Raw genomic sequence first — 24,690 nt, forward strand, 5'->3', positions numbered from 1 at the left:
ATTGTTACATATTTGGCAATAGTATCTATAACTTATCCTCTAATCATTGTACACAATATAATGATAGCAGCCACTGTATTTAATATGCTATATAAAAATTCTCATAAAAAACCAAATCACCACCATGTGGTCATCAATGCTAGGAAAAAAGCAGATATCTGGGACTCTATACAAGTTGTAAATATGGAGTCTGAAATGAAATCTGATCGACAACAGAATATAAAAAATTAGAAATATTAGTTAACTATAAGTACCACGATAATGTTTATCAATCTAGCTAATATTTTAAATGGCTAACTTATTCCTGATATAATAGAAACAGATTTGCATACCTGAATGAATCTTACTACAAAATATTTCCATCTTAAAAATAAAAATTTCCCGATTAACAATTAAGTAGTTAGTTAAATATTAACAAAGTAGTAACAATAACCAAATTAATGATTGACTACATATTATACTCGACTAACAAATAGTAATGATTAATAAAACAATTATATTTTGACAATTATACAATCTTAATAATCTGATAAGGTTTGAGTTAATTATCAATAATTTACAATATTAAGAGTACTTAACACTATCATGATGTAATATATTTTTTTTATGAACTAATGCCAATGACATCTTAAATCAGAAAGTTATTACTTCAGTATTAAATATAAAATTTAATTTCTTTTTTAACTGCATGCATAGAGTTATATTTCCTTAATACATCCTAGGCCAGCACAGTAACTAAGCTTTAACAGAACACAAGCTCTAACTACAGTAAGAAACAACATTAGCAAATGATTAGGTTTAGAGCAAGGGGCAAATACAGTGTTTAATCAGTCTTACCATCACTCACTCACAACACTATTTATGAAAAAATAAAATACCCACTAATTAAAAAATTCTAGAAACAATATCCGTATTTACAACAGTACAATACTGTACACCAAAAACTAAGAACCTACAGCTAAGCTGTAAAAACCTTCAAACCAAATCACAGTTCCAAGAAAAACTAAAACAATACCTGCTCTTTAAATCACTTGTATTCAATAAAATTCTATTATTACATCATAGAAGATGATCAAAGAATTAAAAAAAAATTCTCTCAGATATAGATATCACATTTAATTTATTTCTTAATTAAAATTTTTTAGTAAATGTTCATAATTATGATTTAAAACAAACACTTCATAAATTTTATTTCTGGTTTGTGAAGTTTCAGTACTTTAAACTTTTGGTAGTAATTTTAAAAAAAGTAAAAGAAAATTTGTCATAATGAAATTTCTTTTAGAATATATTCAATTACGGGTTAAGTGTAAGGCTAAATGGACTTGCCACAAAAATGTAGGTCTTCTATCACTTATGAAACAAACAATTATATTTAGAATAAAAATCTACAGCACTGCAATATACTACAACATGCATGTGCCATGAAAATCTGACAACCCAAATTTAACATGACTGCACAGAGCCTACATCAACAAATTTGTTGAACTTCAGGAATTTTTTGATGAATTAGAGGTAGTGTTTAAACTTCAAAATTAATTGGTTTCTTTAAAGAGATATACTTTTATTATATATACGTGTATTTTATCGTACGGATATATATATTTTTTAAATAATTGTTTCATTTGTTTATTCTAACTCTAGATACTTAAATACAAAAGTGGAATATCACAGGAAATATGTAAATTATTTGTGTTATCTATGCTTCAGTTAGGTTATGGAACCCCAAAATACTGGCTTGTAATAATTAAATTGGGTCTATAGCTCTAACACAGGTGCTATATAAATGAGATTACTAATGAAAATATATTCCAATTTCAATAGACATGTTAAAAAAAGGCAAGCACAAAATTTACACAACCATGTTCATTTTGATCCAGCTGTCCTAAATGGTGGCCAACCAGTCTTGACTTAATTCTACAAAATGTTCACATAATTTATGTGAGAGGAGCTTTCTTTTTTGTTTTTAAGATAAATAATCTTTTTTTTAACTTTATGAACACAATGATTTCTTTCATAAAAAAAAAGATTGATAAATTTTTTATTGAAATAAAAACTGACAATATCTACAGGTAATGTGTTTCCCAACCACAACAAAAAAAAAGCATGACAGCAATGGAGAATAAAATAATTACTGTATACCTTACATTGTATTTGTAGTACTTAATTTATTCACAGAAACAGTTTTACCATAAATATAAAGATTCTGAATTTTAACAATATTTTATTACTACAATAACTATTATGTTAATTCATCAACATATTTAACTCCATACTAATTGCTCTTTAGAGAAGATAATAATTAAACCCAGAGATTAATTTCCTATAAAGCATTTCAACATATCTATGTATTTAGATCATTAAAAATGACTGTTTATTTGTAAAAACATGCAATTATGAAAAAGTAATAATTTAAAAAAAAAATTAATTTCTAAAAGATCTAAAAATTAATTCTACTTTCCTTAAACTATTAAATAAAAAAAGTTTTACTCCTCTGAAAACAAAAAAGGGCAGTTAAGTTTTAATTTATAGAACTGTATTTGGAAAGAAGTAATATAGGCTTTACTCGCAACTACTAAAAAAAAACAAAAAAAAAAAAACACAAAGCAAGATGGCCACAACTGCCAGTACTGTGAGTGGTGCCAAGGCTTAATTTAGGAGTGGTCACTACCTTTGTCGGAGAGGATCGAGGGAGGAATCGTGGTCGACTGGGGCCGGGGGCCGACTGGAGGTCGAGATCGACGCGGACTTGATATGGCCTTTACCAGCCCGACTGAGAGTTAGCCCTTCCCCTCCACCCAGCACACTGCCAACACCACAAACCTATCCTCTCATTTACTGGTTTAATTTACAAATTAAAACGATTATATTCCTAATGAAAGAACTAAAGCTATCTGTAAACATAGTATTCAACATTACCAACAGAAAACATCACTTTAACAATTAACAAATAAATAATAAATTAATATACAAATGGTAATCTTGTTTCAAAAACTAGCCTGTCCAAAAAATAAATAAATAATCAATTAATACTAAATGTTAACAGAAACAAATAATTTTTATTCAAATCAGACCAATTTTTTTTATCACACTTGCCCTTTCTTTAGTGGGAAATCAAAGTTCTATAAACATTAGAGCTTTGTAGTATAAATACTGGGAAGAATGTATGGTCTCTAGAATATCTAAAGAACTGTTAATTAACAACATTATCTTTTAGATGGAAAGGATACACAAGTTTTCTGCCCTGAATCAAAGATGACCATTCTGTTTACTACATTACCTACACTACAATCCTTTAGACCATAAAAAATTATTATTAGATCAAATCAATTACAGTAATATCAGGTATCTGTTACATTTAATATAGCAATAGTAATCTTTGCAAACAAGTTTGTCACAAGACAAAATAAAATAAGCTTTATTTCTAAGTTATGCAATTGATTTCCAAATATAGCCACGAAATTTATATACAAAGCAACATGTATTTCATTACTATATGAAGCTTTTTATGTATTAATTACATAAGCTTCAGGTATGAATTAAAGAAAAAAATGAAATTCAACAAGCAACACAAAATATATTTTAGTAAAGGTCATATAAATCTATACACAAATTTTTATATTTTTTGCCACATACTATTAATTAATAAATTATCAATGCATACAAGGAGCAATAATACATAAATAAAAATTACAAGGAGTAATAATACATAAATAAAAATAAAAATTATAATTTTAGCATACCAGTATTAAGTTAAATATTAAATAATGAATTGTTCATTAAAAATCATTTTCTGGTAGCTTAGAATGCTTGTAGTAAATTTTATTATAATGAACACCTGATGAAAAAAAAAATAAAGGCAATGGAGGTAGTAACAGTGAGTGAAGAGAATTAACATTAACATCTTAGTTAACAAGAATAATGTTGTTACAAAGTTTACAGACAGCTTAAAATATAATTCAATTATGCTATTACATAAAAAGTAAATTCTGTACAGTATGTAATACATGAAAATTATCAGAACATCAATTTCATTAATTTAATTTCTACTCAGTATATTACACTAACATAAATACAAATATCTAAACTGCACAATCATTTTTTTTATTATTATTACAAATTTAAAATAACATGCATAATATAACTGTAAGACAAATATTTGTTAGAATATACCAAAATGCCAATCCAACTTCTTTTCAATGAAATTCTGTGTTCTAAAAGATGTTAAAATATTTTATAACACAAAGTTATATAATTCCATTTATATTTTTTAATAAATCAAAACACAAAGTAAAAAAAACAAATAGTTTCAACAGAAAATTTAGATCATCAGCCCTCATGAGGATTCTAAAAAAGAGAACACAGCTACCTATACAACCTTTTACGGAATTCAAATATAGCAATTTTAACAATGAAAAAAATATAATGCAAATGGTTTTTGTAAGTTTTATTTAAATTACAATCAGTACCGGAAAATGTTTAATTTCACTAACAGAAATGAAAGCCATAATTAAGTTACCGTAACACTAAAAATAAAATTACTGGTTTTTAACATTACAGAACTAATTTAATCTGAATTTTAATAAAAAGAATGTACAAAAGAGTAATATTTCTTAATCAAGAAAAAAATCAACATAAATATATTGAAAATAGATCAACCTGTTAAGATTCTACAGTAGAATAACATTGTTAGGGTACCTTAAGGAACAACACAATATGTTACAGTACAGTAACATATACCGTAATATATGATAGTGAATCTAACTGAATAAATATTCAGATGTTTTTTTTTTTTAAATTATCATAAAGCATTTTCTAGAAGGAAAATGTTTTGTAATATTTTCAAGCTTTTAAATTGGCTACTCAGTGTTAATAAAAAAGATTTAATCACTTTATTGCATGTGATATTATTGTTTATGAACTATGTTGGGTGGCAGTTTAAGTAGTAATACATCTGATTTGATATACTAAAGATGGCAAATATTTTATACAATTCTGAATGCAAAAAAAAATAAGAATATAAGTAATGACAAAATATGATATTTATGGATGCGATGACTAAGGTAATTCTTATTGGATAGTCATACTATCCCCTAGAGTCGTTTACACTAATTCAATATAGCAAATGTCAAAAATTGGATGACTTACAATGTTTAACAGATTGTTAATTTTGACAGTCTTAGCAACTTTATGTGCAAAAAAAAAATGTTATGTTAATGAGTTAATACTTGGAAGGCTAAGCTTACCTGAGGAGAATGAAAAAATCAGCAAACCTTGCTGACTAATTTTTTAATTCTTGAGTAAATAATTTATTTTTTATTTCTTGTGGATTCTTTCAGTATTATATACAGTATACTGACTGACATTAATCTTGTAAAAATTTCAAAAATTGTTCTGAATATAGAATTTATAACTGAATAATGTTATAATTTTTTTGTTGTTGAACAGTTAAACTTTTATTGCAGTTTAAATAAATGGTCTGTTTAATGATCTCTCAACTTATAATACCCATAAGTTTTTATTCATGAAAGAAGTTTAAGTGATAAGTCTTAACAAGAATTTTCATTTTACTATCTTAATGAACAGACTACGCATAGTGTAATGAGGAGACAAAATGAATAAAATATGATGTGAAAAAGGCCAACAGGGAGGGAATCAAACCAAGACTGGCTAAAATTTCTTTAAGATCTAAAAGCCAGCATCCTAATCACTTAAAAATAATGTTTGTAAGTAGTTTAATTAAAAACTACTAGTTATATGATGCTGTATTAGGTTTTCCAAAAAAAAAAAAAAATTAAAGAGTTTCAATTTATGTTTAGACATCTTTGACAGACACATTTTTTGAAATTAAAAAAAATCACAACCAACACCAGGCTTCTTAAAAAAAAACAAAACAGATATTCAGAGGATGCAATCCTCAAAGTAAATCTTAAGAATATGAAAATTTAATTTATACAATAAATAAGCATAACTGTACCGAAACTGGTATTACTTTCAAAGCAAAAAAGCACACAAGCGTGCACAAAAGTATAGCTATTTACATATCCATTAATATTTTTAATTAAATTATAATGTTATCAATAATAGCTGATAATTCAAAACTGTAACTAGAAATATGGAAGGATTAAAAATATTGTTTTAAAAATACATATTTTATATGGATAAAATGCTGATAATGTATTAATAAATGACAATAAAGCAAAAAACAATTTTACTATTATGTTATAATTGTTATTTGCAATTAATTAAGAAGAAATAAGCAACTAAAAAACATATCAGCAACCAATATATGTTTAAAAAGAAAAAATTGCAGAAAATTTATTTATAATGTACCTTGGTGGTTCACCAGTGTTATTAGTCTTTTCATTAGAAGATGCTTTTGCCTCATAACTTATTGTACTTCTACGACCAACTGACCCACCTGGAACGAGAGAGCGGTTGCCTCCGCTCTGCATTGTATTTGATTTTGTAACTCTTGGTTTTCCAGGACTTGAAACGTCTGAAAATATAACAATAAATACAGAAAACATAGTGATATTTGCATTTAAATTATGTTTATCCATATACAGACTAAGTAGTAGAATATTTTTTAAAAAATAATTGAAAGTTAACAATTTAAAAAAAAATAAAAAAACAATAAACCTAATGATTTAACCTTTACTTTTATAAGAAACCACTGGTGAATTTTTTGTTTTTGTAAGGCATTTAAAAAAAAAATGTGTTTTCAAAACTACTTAGTCAAATGGCTTAATTTCTTTATTTAGGCAGAAAATAAGATACTTAGGATTTTTTACATATAAAAATGAAATAACTTTCATAACAGTTTAGCTTAGAAAGAAAAAGAGAAAATAAAGAGCTGAAAAAAATTACATTTCACCCTAAAACGTTTTTTTAGATCCAACTTACTATTTTCAATAGGAATATTGAAAATAATAAGCAATTTACACTACTACTCAAAATTAAAAGATAAGTGGAAATAAATTCTTTTTTGCATCTTTGGATCTGATATATTACTGTTTATGATATTAATTCCAACATTAACTGTTTAAAATTTGTTATTGGATGAAATTATGAAGGTTACAGAAAATAAAAAAGTTGCTTTAAACAAGTTGTTTTACCTCGTTTTATTACGACCATAATTTTTTTGTTTTAGCAACTTTGATTGCTATAAATAAAAAACGAAGGCATTTATTGAGAAATGGTTTTAACTATTGTTTTTCTCATGGTGGTCTGTACTCACTTCTACTATCTCTCAATTTTGAAATATGAAGCTGTTTCCATACTTTAATATCACGTATCTAATACATCATAAAAAAAATTCTAAACTTTTCACAAGTACCTAACACATTAATTATTAAACTTGTAAAACCAGTATTAATAATAATAAATTATTGTTACTTTACAATTAACTAGTATATTAATAAAATAAATTTCAGGAATGAACAGAATACCTAACACAGGATCTTTTTCAGGTAAAATTGTTAATTATAACCTAAGCAATGAATTTTGTGGTTAAGAGTGGTAATTTGCACCACCTGACTTCACATGTCGAGCATTGATTTTTGAAAAATTCCAGTATAGTATAGAAAATGTTAATATTTTAATTTGAAAATAGTCATACTAAGTTATTATGATTAACTCACTTGTATCTAAAACAGGAAGGTTGGCAGTGTTTTTCGCAGGTCTTGAACTTAACCGAGCTGTATTCTCTTTAATAGTTGCTGAATCTACAGTGTTCTGCCTCTTGAAATTGCTGCCTCCTGCACTGTTACTACCTGTACTGCTATGGTTATGATTTGAAACATTCCCTGCACCTGCTGGAACTCCTCCTAAAAGCACAAGCATAATTAATAAAATATACTCCTTTATAAATTAACATTTAAAAAAAAAATATATATATATATATTTTCTTCTTTAATCATTAATAACAGGAAGCATTAAGGTGTTAAAATTTCATTAAAATTTGTAATAATGCAATTTATATGATTAACACAGAATTAATTACATTTTCAGGTATGAAAATCTTAAAGATATATCTACATTAGAAAAAAATTACATATAAAAAAACCTATGAACTACAAAATTAGAGCATGTACAGCAGAAAAGTTATAAAATTTACTATAACTTAAAAACTTTAATTTACTTTAAATTTAAGAAAAATGAGAATTTATATAACTTAAGTAATTATAGTAATTTTTACCAAAATTTACAAATTTTTACCACTCATACGTTATCTCTTTGTAAAAACACAAGAAAATTTTAATTTTATAAATTTAAACTAGCCAATTTTTATCCCTAAATTATTTGTAGTACTGACTAAATACATCAGCACACTTTAAATAGATAGTTAATAGAATAGACATGTAATAAATAGAAAATATTACATTTTTCTCTTTGATCGAAACTAACCAGTTATTTAAAAATTCAATTAAAGTAATGATGATAGACAGAAAAATTAAGAGATACAATTACAAAATGGTTTAAAAAGAAGTGAAGAAAATTCAGCTTTGGTATCTAACATGTATAAGAATCTAGAATTAAAGAAAAGATTAACTATTAAAAATCGTAAATAAAAAATAATTTAAATCTGATAAAACCACTGAATAATATTAAATAAAAAACTTCTTAAAATATACAAAGTATAGATTAATCATCTTGTATAATGCAGCAGAAGTTTGTTTGTTTGCAACAGCATCACGGGAGAACCAACTGACAAACTGATTTAAAATTTTCAGGATACATTTGTGTTATCTTAGGAAAGGTTTTAAGTCATAGATCGAGGCCCTAGTCCCTTTGGGAGGATAAGATAATAAAGATATTCATTAAAGAAACAAAGATTAATCCTTTACTTTATTATATTTGTCACCATGGCAATAGAAATATAAGTAAAATGACTTATTTCTTTTTTCTTTAATGAATAGGTGTAAAATATTTAATATTCTCACAACTATGAGGATAATGAACATGTTGGAGCTCCATAGGGCGACGGATCCACCTACTAAGACAGTTGGGCGAGTGAAGTGAGCCCTGATGGCGATTATATGTAATATACAACAAATATATATATAATTTTTTAATTTGGGTAAATTAAATAAAAATTAATTCAACAAAACGTTATTTTCATTACATCATCAAGCCTTAATAACCTGATGAATCGACACAATAATGTTACTGATGATTATAAAAATGTATAGACACTAAAAAAAAGAATTATATTAAACAATAACCTTTATAAAAAAATTTGATACAAAAATTACAACTTTTAGCTTTAAAAGAAACTATATTTAGAATTCCCAGTCAAAATTAAAAATGAATGAAAATTAATAAATTATCCTGATAAAAATTTCAAGTGAAGAGGAATTCAAAGAGAAATAGTTGTAAGACTTTTAATCGCAAACAAGTAACTGAGAGCAAACATTACAATGAAAGTAATGAAGTGAAAAGGGAAATTATAAAATAAATTTAATGAATATAGTTTTGTGGCTGAAACTAAAAACAACATAATATATTTTTAAAAGTATTAATAGATGCTTTTTTCCTAAGAAAATTATAAATGCACTTTAATGTATTTTTAAACACATTAATTAAGTATATGAAAATAATTTAATTCATCAAAAAGTAATGATTATCCACAATGCATCACAAATAATGATTATTTATAAAAAAAGTTAAAGAAATCTAACTATCTAACATTACAATAAAAAAAAACTAATAAACAGATCTATGGAGCAATAGTTCTGTGATATATTAATAAAAAAATGTAACTGTAAATGTGACTGTTAACTAATACTAATTACATCTTATTTATCAATTGAAACACAAAACATTTCCAAATGTTACCAGTAAAAAAGCAGCACACAACAAAATTCAATGTCACAAATTATGCAAGGAAAGGACTAGCTAAAAGATTAGCTGTATATTGCAAGCCATGCTAAAAAAATATATATATGGATAGGATTAACAGAGACAGGCGCTAGAAGTTTTAAACTTATTTATTTTTATTCAGTAATTAATTATTTTCAATAACCAAAAAAAACAAGCAATTAAACTTTGCAGTTAAAAACAAATTAATTTTATTAAATAAAATTAAATATATAACAGTAAAAAATGTATAAAAAAAAGAAAGAATATTTCAAAAATCATTATCCACCTAACACATTATTTATCTGCATAGTGGATAATCAGAAATCATCTATATTGATATCACATTTATAATACACCTGTCAATGCATTTCACTGATAAAGAAATTATTAATTCTCCTAACGGAACACTTTATTATACCTACAAAATCAAGAGTAAAGGAAAACACAAGAGGAGTAGTTAAGAAACTAAAAATTTATATTATGCAATGGTATATACGTTTTCTGCATCATCAATTATTAAATTTTATTAGTACTTTCTACCTACTTAATATAATACCCTTACAAACAAAATTAAAACTTTAAAGAAGTATTTCAATTATAAAAATTGAAATTAATAAAGGCCAAAAAAGAAATGTTAGAAGTATTAAACGGAAATGCCAAATAATAAAAATAAAAATATAAATATGTATATTAATATTTATAAAATATTCATAGTGAAGATAACAAATAGAAAAATCAATGGCACATACAACAAAATCAAATAAAAAACAATTTCAAAAGAATAAAAAATAAATTAATGTAAAATAAAATCCGGGGAATATTTATTACATGTAACATAACTTTCTAACAGTTATAATATTTTTTTTTTGTTGTTGAAAACATTATTAACAGTATCACATATGCTTTACTATTTCAAAGACGTGTGACCTCAAGTTTTTAATGATTTTTGTTTATAAGTGAATTTTGAATTATAGTTGTTTGCTCTGGAGATAATAATTGAAAAGAAAAAATATAGATCCACATACAAATCAACTCAGGATCAGTTATTTTTATATGCTGGTTGGCAGAAAAGTATAACTTACACCCCCTTTAACTTTTTTTATAACTGATATAATTGGATGTGGATTGTGGCATTCTTCCTTGTACCAAGGAACTACTTTAATGAACATATATCTCACTCTTTTGATTTTTGGGTGGCAGGGGCTTGGAGGCAACTCAAAATTTTCAAATGGGACCAATGGTTATTTGATATATAATTTTAACGAGATCGATGAGATGGGAAAAATCATACAATTAAAATTAAATTCTGATCACCCAATCCAAAATGGCAGCCAAGAAATCTTCTCCGATAAGAGAACTAACTTTATTAAAATTTGAAAAATGTTAATTAATTTTTTTTCAATTTTATATAAAATAATGATGACCTTTGTGGTTGCCATTTTGGTTTAAAGTGGAATTAATTTTTTTTTTATACCATTTTGCTTATCTGGCAAAGATCTTTAAAACAACGTATCACATGACCATGTCCCATTTAAAATTTTTAAGCCACCCACTGCCCTATTTGAAGGCTGAATACTCTAAAGTGGAGCTTATTGAGTTAGTCTCCCTTATTGGAGAATATTTCCAAAAAGAAAAACAGGATACCTCAAACAACAACAAAAATTCAAGGGGAGCATACAACTAGTTCTAGCTATCTGAAACAAACACAATATTGGCTGCCATTTGAATTGGGTGATCAGAATTTAGTTTTAATTGTATCATTTTTCTCAGCTCATTGAGCTCTTCAAAATAATATATCAAATGACCATTAGTACTGTTTGAAATTTTTAAGCTGCCCTGTGTGGGGGGCAACTTAAAAATATTTCAAAGTGAAATATACGTTCACTGAAGTAGGCTCTTGTTACAAGGAAGAATGCTACAACCCACATCCAGTTATCTCAATTATAAAAGAAGTTAAAGGGGGGAGGGGGTGTAAGTTATACTTTTCACCAAACCACTATATATAAATAATGTTCCTGAATTATTTATTGGGAGGGTAAGTTATAAATAACTGATCCTGGATTATTTAGGGGTGGGGGTGAGTTACTTACATTTAGGGAGTGTGTTACTTTTAAGTCACCAGGTATACATGTATATTTTACTGAACTTATCTTTTTAAGATTCATATTATTCCTCTATATAGTTAAATTATTTTTAAATTCTATTAATGTAAACCACCTAGCACAGAATATTAAGATGAGAAAAATCTTACCTTAATTTTATCATTAAAGTACTTTTGCAAGAACCCCCACCCTCAGTCATGATAAAAATATTTAATTAAACGGCATATTAATTACACTGATAAACATAATTTTTGTTTCCTAACATGCGATACATGATTTTAATTTGTTTTTTGATACTGAAAATAAATATGAACTCACCAACCCATGAATCTTTCATATAACCAACCCATTTTTGAAAAATTTTAATTAAAGGACTTTTTCATTTTTTAATGTATAGTTAGAGAATTTTAAGCTCCTATACTGTATTTTTTTAGCTAATTTTTTAGTGTTTAAATTTGTTAATATAATTTAAGCTACAAATAAAAATCCTACACAAAGAATTAAATCATATCTTAGTCACATATTATGACATCATATCTATTACTGAAGAGTGAGCCTTCACAGACAAGATTAATCATGTCTGTGCAGGTCAAAACATGCAGCTGTGTTGTTTGTATTAAGCAATGGATTTAGGAATGAATTAATTTTGTTCTGTCTTACTGCTGTCTTAAGTTTGTTAACAGTGCAGTTCATAATGCCTCGAAATTGTGTAAATGATGTAGATGCCTTTTGTTATGTATGTGGCGAGTTGACCATAAAATCAAATAGAAGAAACATTACATCTTTAACTAAAAAAGCATATCATTTGTACACTCAGTGCAAAATTAGTGATCAGGATAAGACGTGGGCTCCTCATATAACATGCACTAATTGTTCTGTATATTTAAGAGGATGGCTGAAAGTTTAGGAAAGCTTTGCCATTTGGTGTACCTATGGTTTGGGTGAACCAAAGAATCATGTAACCGATTGTTACTTTTGTTTAACAAGTGTGTATGGAATTTCTAAAAAATCTAAACATACTGTAAAATATACTTCATTGGAATCTGCAATCAGGCTTGTACCTCTTTTTTTTCTTGTTTAGCCTCCGGAGGCTTGTACCTAACAGTGAAATTATTCAAGTTCCTGAGCCACCTGTGATTATATGTTTTGAAAGCAGTAATGAAGAATCAGGCAGTACTGAAGAAGAAAACAATGATTTTGATTTTGAATTATCTTCCAATAAGTCACATCTTATATCACAAGGTGAATTAAATGGCTTGGTTAAGGTTTTAATTTTATCAAAAAATCAAGCTGAACTGTTAGGATCAAGACTGCAACAAAGTTGGAATTTACATCAAAAAATACAAAAATTTTGAAGCCGACAAAAAGAACTTTCTCAGTACTTTATTGAGAAAATAATTTGGTTTATTTATTGAACTTATGTTATACTTAGGACAAGTTCATAAACCTGAAGACTGGCGCCTTTTCATACACTCATCCAAGAATAGTTTAAAAGTGGTTCTACTACACAACGGTAACAAATATCCTTCGATACCAATCTCTATGGCATTAATTTGAAAGAGACATACGATGTGATGAAAGACATTCTTGAAAAAATAAATTATAAAATACATAGCTGGAATATATGTGGTGATTTGAAAGTCAAAGCTATTTTGTTAGGCATGCAGTTAGGCTATACTAAGTACATGTGTTTTCATTGCAAATTGGAGAGCCGAGCTAGGGATGAACATTATGTTACCAAAGAGTGGAAGAAATGAAAATATTATTCATGAGCCCTTAGTTGAACCAAAAAAAAATTTTTACTCCCTCTCTATATCAAACTAGTACTTTGTACCTCAGGCAGAAATTTCCAAATGTAAGTGAAGGAAAAATTAAAGAAGGGATATTTGTTGGTCCTCAAATAAGAGTGTTGGTCAAAGATAATGTATTTAACTCTATGTTAAATAATGTAGAAAGTGCAGCTTGGGCTTCATTGAAAGAAGTTTGCAAATATTTTCTCGACAAAAAGAAAATCTGACAATTACTACCACGATATTGTTAATCAACTTCTTACTTCATAAAGAGCTATGAAATTTAATATCTCTTTGAAAATACATTTCCTCTATTCACATCTGGATTTTTTCCCGGACAACCTCGGAGATGTAAGTGACGAACACTGTGAACATTTCTACCAAGACATTTCAGTAATGGAAAGCTGCTATAAAGGGAAATGGAATATTAACATGCTAGCCGATTACTGTTGGTCACTAATTTGGTATGGACCTAAGGCTACTTATAAAAGAAAAATATCAGTGAAAACACAGGTATGGCGATGCAAAATTTTAAATTTTACAAATTTTTACTATATTTTCCCTTAATTGTTTTTGAAGTGTAATTTATTTAAACTAAGGATGATAGAAAAATTGTATTTACAGATCTGTAATGTACAAAACAACTGTAATGCAAAAAAACAATTCAAGAAATGGTATCACACTTAGAAACATTGAACATTTTTTTTTTCTATCAGTGTTATTTGAGTATTATAAAAACGGCAACAGACACCATATAAGAATTTAATATGCAATTTTCATTATTTTAGTATTTTTAAAGTTTTATATGCAGTTTAATTAAATATTTCAATCATGACTGATGTTACAGTACCTTGTAGAAGTACTTTCATGATTAAATTAAGGTAGATGTGTCTTTTCTCAATATTCTGTACTTGGTTTATATTAATAGAATTTAAAATGATCATCATTTTCAGTTCTCTCTAATCCAAGTTTCTTCGTATTAGGCCTTCTACAGAATTTCTTCACCTGCCTCAATCCATGAAACTTCTCTCTTCCATTATTCTCATTACATACACTCTCTTGTGCAATTCCTCCATCACTGTAATTATCCATTCCATTCTTAGTTTACTCGTTGATATTCTACGTGTTTCCCTTGCAGCATCCTGTTTGGTAATCTTTCCTCATCCATCCTTTCAATATGCCCAAACCATCTGAGCTTTGATCTTCCAATTAACTATGCAAGGGGTACCTAATTTCACTTCCTCTCTAATCATACCCTGTCCCTTCTCTTCCTCACCTTACTCTGTCCCTTCTTGTCTTCCCTAACATGTTTCTCTTTAATTTCATTTCTGCTGCTTGTACTTGACCCTCCATCTTTCTGCCACATACATAAGAATTGGCACAAAGTAGGTTTTATAAATACTTCTCTTACATTTTGAAGGTATCTCCTTGTTCCAGACCATTACAGTTTAATAAAATCCATTTGTCTTCTGTACTCTTGCACTTATTTCTTTAACCGTTCTTCCATCTCAGAAAAAACTGTTCCAGATAAACTCTTTTACTCTTTCTATTTTTCCACCATTCACAGTTATGTCTACTGATTTCCCTTTTTTTCTGTCTTGCACTATCATTTTACTCTTCTTATCACTAAACTGAATAACACATTTCTAAATTTCTTCACTCCACAGATTTATTGTACAATCTACATTCCTTTCAGACTGACCCATGTAACACAGATCATCTGCAAATAAGTTGCTAGTTCCTTCTGCAATTCCATTTTTAACTATCTTGAAGATGCCATCCATAGTTATAAACAAATGTGGAGGTTATCACACTTACTTGTCTCAACCAATTCTCTATTTCACCCAATCTAATATATTTACGAACATGTTGTAATAGATACATTATACAGAAAACAACAGGGAAAAATTAGTTGCAAAAATAAATATTATGAAACTATTGCAGTAAAAATGGATATAAAGCATCACTAATTGATAATATTTATAGAAAAACAAAATTTTAAATCTACAAACTTTACAATGTTGGAAGCAACAAATACACAGTGTTGATAGAAAATATTTATATAAAATACTCTTATACTAAAATTACTGAAAATTTAATTAATGTTTATAATGATAAAAAATATAAACCAGCATATAAGCCCAACAACCATGTAATAGTTTGTATGGCATTTATAAAGTAAAATTAACGATTGTGATGAAATTTATATTGGGAAAATGAATAGATCATTTAAAGTAAGATTCACAGAACATTATAGATATAATAATAATTTGGGGTTTTCTAATGTTTCCTAACATCTAATAGTAAATAAACATTCTCTACTACAGAGTTAGAAACCAATTTGGAAATAATTGAAATCACAAAAGAAAATGATAATAAAAAATTGGATATTTCAGAAAAATATCATATTTATAAATATGGACAGAAATTCAGCTTGATCAATATGTAGACAGAATTTGGTAATGATACTCTTATCAAAGTTGCTATAGATAGGAGCACTTTTGTTAATATTAAGGAAATTTATATTACATTAGTGCAGTGCTGTATTCAGTGGCTGGCCATAAACATCTTTAATAATAAAAAAAAATATTTTAATCTTTTCAATGTTTTAATGTGTAGTTGGTTTTAAATTACAATTTTAATCAACTGATAAGGAATTCCCTCGAAAGCGCTATTGATATGTAAAAAAAAAAAAAGAAAAAAGAAAAGTAATAAAATAAGGTAAGAGTTTTTATTAATTCTGTACATTAAGCTGAACTTTTTTTATGCTTTTGAATCAATTAGTACAGAGGAAGATATGGACAAAAAAAGAACTTATTTTACAAAATTAATTAATCATTTAAAATATATAATCATGTATATATATTTGCAATTTTTGTATATATCTTTGAGAGACAAGACACTAATGGATGAAAATATAAACACTTTCATAATGTATATTATTGAATTTGCTACTCTGAAGAAAATGCCTAGAACAGCTCTTATTTATGTTGGCATTTTTAATAAATTACCAATTAACCCTTTTAAGAGAGTGTTCCATGTATTTATTTAAAATTAAATAAAAGATTTTCTTTTAAAAAACCAATTAACAACTTACAGAAACTATCTATCAGCTGATGCGTTTTTAAATAAAACTACTAAAATAATTCTGAATTTTTCTGCACTCTCGTTTATTGTGTAAAAATAGTCAAATACTTTTTAAAATTAACACCTTCATAACTTTTTTACTTAATTTCTTATCTTCACATTTTGCAATACTGTTACTTTCTTACATTCTGTAACTATTTTTATGTTTTAAAGTAATTTCAATCAATTCTTTTTTATTTCAAGAAAAATATTATATTTATGGCAGTGAAATATGGTTACTGGAATGACAAAACATAAAAATATATATAGGTTTTAAAAAAAAAAACTGTTGCAGGATTATGATAAAGATTACATCAATTAATGAATGAAATGAAGAGATTTTAAGAAAAGTTGTTACATTATGGACAAAATATTGTAAAAAAAAAAAAAAACTTCTTGGACATATACACACTGGATTAACCCGTAAATTATTATTTAATCTAGATGTAGAAAAGGTAAAGGGTAAAAATAGAAATGGTAGACATAAATTACAATAATTTGTAGAACTGAAGAACTAACAATGTGGTTTGCAGAAAATACCTTTAGGTTAAAACTTTAAGCTCACGATTAGGGCATAGAACCTGTCAATGATTAGCCAGTAGATAAAAAAAGGCCTACTCTAGTAACTGAAACTGCTTAAGAGATCTACATTTGGAAATAATTCAATTTCATAAAAATAATCTAAGAAATTGTTAGTTTGTAACAATTTGATAACACTGAAAATCTCTCGATCGATGCTCCAATGAGCAAGTGGCATCCTTAGTTAGATTGCTAAATTACAACATAATACTCAAAATATATTACAAAATCATCTTTACCATCTAAAATGGTATGGTGGAACCCTTTCCTAAAACCTTCAAAAACATAATAAAACAAAATATTTAAGACATCAAATTACCTACACCATAATACATAATAGTACAAGGTACATAACTAGGTAGAACTTAACATGACATCACATCCATGTAGCACAGATTATCCTCATAAAAGCTGTTGAGCTGATGTAACAGAAAATTAAATTTTTTAAGATAAAACAGAGAGCTATTTTTTTACTATCATTAAAAAGTGATAAAGGAACTAAGCAGTACCACAAATAAGTAAATACAGATACATTTACATAGTAAAAAATAATGAGAAGCTTTAGAAGAAAACAAAGTGCAAAAAAACTTGAGAAAAGGAACAAAACAATTTCTCATATCTAAAATCGCAAGATATAAACAAAGACTACTTAATTTTTTGTCTAACAACAGAGTAAAAGTAACTCAAACAATCCTTTTGAAAAAAATCATTATAAGGTAAGTCTTTTGCTATATATGTTCATGCAACCATTTTGTTGCAATAAATAGTCTGCAGGTAAATCCATTACCTCTTGGCCAGTATACATCTACATTTCTACTATTTGTTCCTGGATGCACATTTAATAGCTAGAGTAAAAAAAAAGAAAGAAACCTACTATAATCTAACATATAAATATTTGTTTGAACTTTAATAATTTCATTTAATTTTTAATAGCAAGCAATTAAATTATTAACAAAGTTTACAAAATTTTAACTATAATTTATAATGATTATAAAAATATAAAACAAGTAATTTCATAAGTAAACTGAAAATAAAATATATTAAACAATATTTAAGAAATATATATACATAATACAAAAAAAATAAGCAGAATAATGTTCATATATGTGAATAAAAGCCACAAAATCAACTAGCCTTAACTACATGGACGTATAAAATTTACGAATACATTTTATATTTAAAAAAATAAAAATACATATCTATAGATTGATCCCTTATACAGTAAAATAAATATGTATATTAATAACAGTTACTTAATAAATAACTCTACTGTAAAGATCTAATAAATGACAATAATCATTAGCAAACAAGGGTACCAGCTTAAAAATGGCTTCATAATCCGCATCCTATATAGACATAATTAAGGCAACCAACATTTTGTGGATTTCACAAACACATAAAAACACATTGTGATTAAAAAGCCGAAATACAAATTTATAAATTTACAGAGTTTTCTCTATTCTTGTGCAATTCATTCGAAGAGAAACATGAAAAGAAAATAGATAAAAGAGAAGAAGACACAGATAAAAGCAAGATAAAATGTATATATTAAATTTAATAGTAAATGCTGCTTGCCATGAAAAGTGCAGAAAATGCAATGCGTCTTACAAAACAATATTACATAAGCACCACCATCATTATTTTTTCACTGGAAATGCTCCAGTTTTCTTTTAATCAATTAAAAATCACATTTGGATTCGCTGATAAAAATTGTTAAAGTCACATCATTAAAATCCAACTTAAATAACAAATTATACCTTAAAACAAACTACTGATAGGAAGATAATTTCTAAGGTAGAATAAACTACAAAAAAAAAACAAGGAAATCTCACCTACACCTGAATAAGTATCAAATAATATAAAAATAAAACTGGGAACATTTATAACTACTTTCAACAAATAACAGAGAAAGATTAAAAAATTTACCCAACACCAAGTCTACAATTGAACAGAAAACTAGCTATGGTATTATCTATGCATATAAATACACACACACACACACACACATATTTGTAAATATAAATTGTAGATATCAATAAATTCAATTCTTTTTGATGAATTCAACTATTAAATATGAATATTAATAATGAATATGAAAAAAAAAAAAGACTTTATGTAAGTGAATGCAGATCAGCTATAATAGATGCTGAAAAAAAGAATTACTAATATCATTATTTCCTTTAACTATATTCATGAAAATTAAATAGCATAATTCCCTTAAAAAAAAATTACATTAAATTATATAATTTTACATTAATTTTAACAAATAAGCATTTTCATAATTAAAAAAAAAAATTTAATTCATTATTTTAGAAAATTATCTTTTGCAATAGAAGTACTACTATAATCATTTATTAATTTAATCCACAACTTTAAAATAATTTTTAAAAAGAACCAGTAATCTCCAATGACTATAAAAAACCATGATAAAAGCAGCCATAAATAAATAGAGCAGAAAAGAATACCCTTTCACACTCAAAAGACAAAAGAAGTACATAAAAAATGTCATTACAAAAAGTGGCCAAATAAAGCAGAAAGATGAATAATGGTACGGACTGTGAAAAATGACAGAAAAGAAGATGATGACTGGAGGAAAGGTTACTAAAAACCAAAGGATCTGATGTTTTTCCTCCACATTTAATCAATAATGCAAAACAATGCATTACTGCTTGGTTTCACCAACAAAGAATATGTGTATGTGGTAACCAGAAAATAAATCAATTATAATAATAGTTATTTTTAATGCTCCTTCCGTTATTACTGTATGAAGACAAGAACAAACAGAATGAGAGATAGCCGAGATGAGAATGATAAAACACCAGATGCCACCATAACTGATAACATATGGTAGTATTATCAAGTATAACTTATAAAATGACAAATACTCTTCCTAACCATCTTCTGTGCACCCCACGCTCTTTCAAAGCATACATACAGCATTATTCATTGCAATATCCCGACTGCTGAAACAAAAGATAGGATTTTACATATAAATATCAATTTAATCAATAAATTAAAAAAAAATTAAAAAGCACAGCAGGATAATTAATCATATTATTTTGTGAAAAGCTTGTAGAATTTAATTTATATAGTGTACTGGTAAAAAAAAAAATTAATAGAAAAATTAGTTTTTCAAGGAATTTTAAAACAACCACTTTTTTAATGACATTGTGCCTGGAAAATATCATTTTAAACAAGGTGCACAACACACATTTTCTTTTCAAAATATGTATAGGCTGTATAAAAACCCATGATGGATGGTTACAAAAAGCTTCACAAAAAAATCATGCAACAAGTCATGCATTAATGGCATTTTACTTTCATGCTGTATGCCATTTCATCGAGAAAAAAAAAACAAAAAAAACACTGTAATGTATATTTGTTATATGTATACAAAATTTCCCCAATTTAAATGAATTAATACTGTATGCATACTTGAAAGTACAACGTGGGCTACATAGTTCATGTTTAGGAAGAGGAGATTGGGATTGGGAGTTTGGTTCGCACCACCATTGGCAGGGGCGGTGGTATCTCTCAGCGTTTCACCACCCGAAGATGCCCGCCGAGATGGTTTCGCATTTGATGCTGATATAGAGCGATGAACTCCACGATGTGATGGTGACTGTGCACTATTTGTTGTAACCGCACCGGTGCCAGTCCCTTGTTGAATATTCCTCAGAGACAAGGAGCTCCCTGATCGGGAACCATCACTTTCCGGCTGTAACAAACACAATTAAAGATAATTGAATTTGAAAAAAAAAAAAAAGTTAAATTATATTTAAAAAGTCATCATTACTCTAATTGGCAAACTCAAAAGAAAACATTTAAAAGAACTTTCAACATTTTGTATTCAATTCACAATATATTGGTCAATTCATCAAATCAATCAGACCAGTAGAATAAGCTTCTCTTTAGGGTAAGCAGCAAAACTCAATCCCAGTTTTCTTTGCTCTATATCTTAAAAGAAAGGAAGATAAACGACAACATCAATTGCGATTTTTTGCTAAGGCAACACTAACAAACTTCTCATTTGAAGAGATAGCAACAAATTATGAGGGGCATCTCTAAAGTAAAGACAGCTGGGAAATTTCTCTCCTTACGGTTGACGAACCTGTGTCGTTCATGGCTATGCTAATAATGTACACACTGCATTGTAATCTGTAAGTTGTCATGTTGTAGTATCTTCTATCTTGTAATCTTTTGGGATCAGTTTGGCATACTGCTGATCGATTTCATACCACGTGGACTATAAATGCAGAAGCCAACTGCAAAACTCTTTGTAAGTTACAGTGTGCCATTCAAAATCTCTGACGTGGACGGCTGACCGACTGCATCATCCTGCTGCACAATAATGCACATCCACATGTTGCGAGTCTTGACACATGATTTACTGAAAGGATTTGGATGGGAAATTTACGATCACTCGCCAAATAGTCTGGACTTAGTTCCTTCTGATTACCATTTGTTTGGGAAATTGAAAGAATTTTTGAGTGGTAAGCAATCGTGGATGATGATGAACTTAAAAAATGCTGTTAATCAATGGCTAAATGGACTGACGGCAGAAGAATGCAACAAGTGTATATTGAAGTTGGTGTATTGCTATGATAAGTGCCAATTCATGCAGTGATTATATAAAAAAGTAATATAAGGTATGTAGTTTAAGAGAAATAAAAAATATTTACTAAGTTTTCAGAATAAACTGTTTTACACTGAAACGGTCTTTACTTTCAAGATAACCTCTCATATATATATATTCTATAAAAACAGGTATAAACAGTAATGACACAGAATTACATGAGAAATGAAAATGAAATTGGAGATAAAACCAGGATCACTAACTTTTTTTAAAATGAAGTTATTGACAATTTTAAAAAATTTTTTAAATCCTTATACTGAACTTAAAAAATACTTCCTAGTCATTATTAGTCAGATTTTATTTAATTTTTATCATTATTGATGATAATGTAATAAATTACTTATGCATCAGTAAATGCATATAAAACTTGCTTGCTCATATGGATCAAAATCTCATTGTTTAGTTGTGTATGCTTCAGAAAGGGGAGTTTTAAAACTCCAATTACAGAGGAACAGTTGTAAGATCATCTATCCTGTTAATTGTACCTTTCCAGTATTGTCTATTATTTGCCAAACAGCTTATATGACATCGATAAACAGGCAACACTTATACAAATAAGCATGAATTACCTAAGATTATATAAATCTACATTCGTTTATACTTGCTCAGTTAATCAATTGAAGGTAATACATTTTTTTCTCCAATTTAAATTCATAGGATTCATAACATGGAATAAAACAAATGTAATGTCTTTATAAATATATTCTTTTCTATTTATTTTCTGAGAAAATATAACCAAACATTAGTTTTTATATATGATGCAAAATTATCTAATTTAACCATTCCTTTACCATTTTTAAGCAAAGTTATACGAGTACAAGCTGATTATACATAACTGATTTACCAAGTTCACGGAAAAAAAACATATAACTTACATCAGCAGATTTTCTGCCCAGAAGAAGGTACGTAGCGAAGACATCATCATACTTAGCTTGCGCTAAGCTGTCCTCGATTTCAGCACGGCTATACCCCATGCCAACTAGGGCTTCTGGAACAAACCTCCCCATTACTCATAATGAACAAATTAAAAAAAAATAAAACAATAATATATTACATCACACTAACAACATTTTATAGAAGATATAAATTATACAGTATACTGATTTATAATGTAATCAAATGCAAGTATAAAAATTTGCAACCCAAAATAAAATCAGAAATTTACTCCGATGAAAAAATACTGCACACTTAAAAAAATATGATTACAAAAATATATAATTGATACCACATTAAAACTTTTGTTCTGTTTTACATTTCTTAAAGAGCTCATATAAAAAACATGAAGCGAGTAATATTTAATTGCAAAAATCTATGTGAAAAAATTGATTTTTTTTCCTTTATCGTACATACATAATTTCAAAGTGCTGCAGTTTTTTCTGATTTTAATACACAATTTATGGTCACTATCCCTGAAATAATTAACAAAACAAACTGAACTGACAAGAGTAAAGATAAAGTTAATAATTTTTCATTTGTTAACTAAACCTTTTAAACAACTATTTTTTCAATATTTCAGAGCTTGGAAATTGAATAGAAAAAATGGGCAAATATGCCCCTTACATAAAGAAAGTCTTATGCAAAGTCTTATGGTTTAAAAACCACATTTTCCTATGGTTCTTTACGAAAATAAATAATGAGCCTCTTGTTTAAATAATTTCTAAATAAAATAAAGTAAAACAAATCAGGCTTTTAAATCTGGTAAATATTATTTTTTCTGTTACAAATTACACTCCTAAATTCAGGTCTATTATTAGCCAAGTTATAGTAATATCTGTCCTGTCCTTAGTGGATATTTTAGTTGGACACTTTCACACACCACACAATTCTAGAACAATTTTTCAAAGCCTCTTCTTTGACGACACCAGTGTTTAGAGGAAAAGTCATTTCATGAAATATATTTTTAGGTGATCAATACAAATTGGGATTGATGAGGAAGTGCTCCCATCTGAGCTATCCAATTTTCCTGAGGATTTAATATCTACAGAAGTCTAAAACAATCTTCTGGATGGTCTTGTTTGGAGACTTTCTCTGGGTAGATATAACTTTCTTATAATCTCACCTTTCCCTTGATTCTTCTTTCCTGGATTTTTCTAAAGTTTTGACTGACTTTGCAAAATCACATTAATGTTTTTATTTGCAAGGACAAATGAAAAGTCAATTTGGGAAATTGCTGAAATTTGTAGCGCAAGTATTGGCACTGTCCATGCCATTATCCAGTCGACTCAAAATCACAGACACCTGAATTTACATTTTTACAGAACTTAAACAATGGTTTTTAACAGAAGTTAATCCTTTTTTTTTAGATTGCATAACTTATATTCATCATTTTGAGTCAGAATCCAAACTGGAGTAAGAAATGAAAACATCTACATTCACTGACTAGGAAAATATTCAAGATTTATACATTAGCTGGTAAAGTAATGCTAATGGTGTTTTGAGACAATAAGGACCAATTTATTGTGAGTATTGGGAAAAACAACACACAATCAATGGAAGAACTATTTGACATGCAGACAGAAAGTAAAGTGAAACTCCCAATAAGGAGAAAACATCCTGATTGTTTCTGAAAAGGTGTAATTCTTCTGCATGATTACAC

At 27.5% G+C, this 24,690-nt stretch overlaps 1 protein-coding gene across 30 annotated transcripts in view; it reads right to left on the bottom strand.

Annotated features, from left to right (window-relative positions):
* Window positions 1-24,690, bottom strand: part of LOC142318879 (serine/threonine-protein kinase MARK2-like) — a 385,326-nt gene that overhangs the window by 74,449 nt on the left and 286,187 nt on the right. For 23 of the 30 annotated variants that reach the window (XM_075355485.1, XM_075355493.1, XM_075355492.1 and 20 more), the window contains 5 exons: window positions 22,970-23,082; window positions 20,894-21,176; window positions 7,641-7,826; window positions 6,331-6,496; window positions 2,669-2,803 (listed from right to left, as the gene is read on the bottom strand). In XM_075355485.1, coding sequence (XP_075211600.1) covers window positions 2,669-2,803; window positions 6,331-6,496; window positions 7,641-7,826; window positions 20,894-21,176; window positions 22,970-23,082 — 883 coding nt within the window. The remainder of the gene's footprint in view (window positions 1-2,668; window positions 2,804-6,330; window positions 6,497-7,640; window positions 7,827-20,893; window positions 21,177-22,969; window positions 23,083-24,690) is intronic. The other 7 variants (XM_075355472.1, XM_075355475.1, XM_075355477.1 and 4 more) reach the window with 4 other exon arrangements.

This window comes from Lycorma delicatula, chromosome 2, assembly GCF_047948215.1.
Source record: "Lycorma delicatula isolate Av1 chromosome 2, ASM4794821v1, whole genome shotgun sequence".
NCBI lineage: Eukaryota > Metazoa > Arthropoda > Insecta > Hemiptera > Fulgoridae > Lycorma > Lycorma delicatula.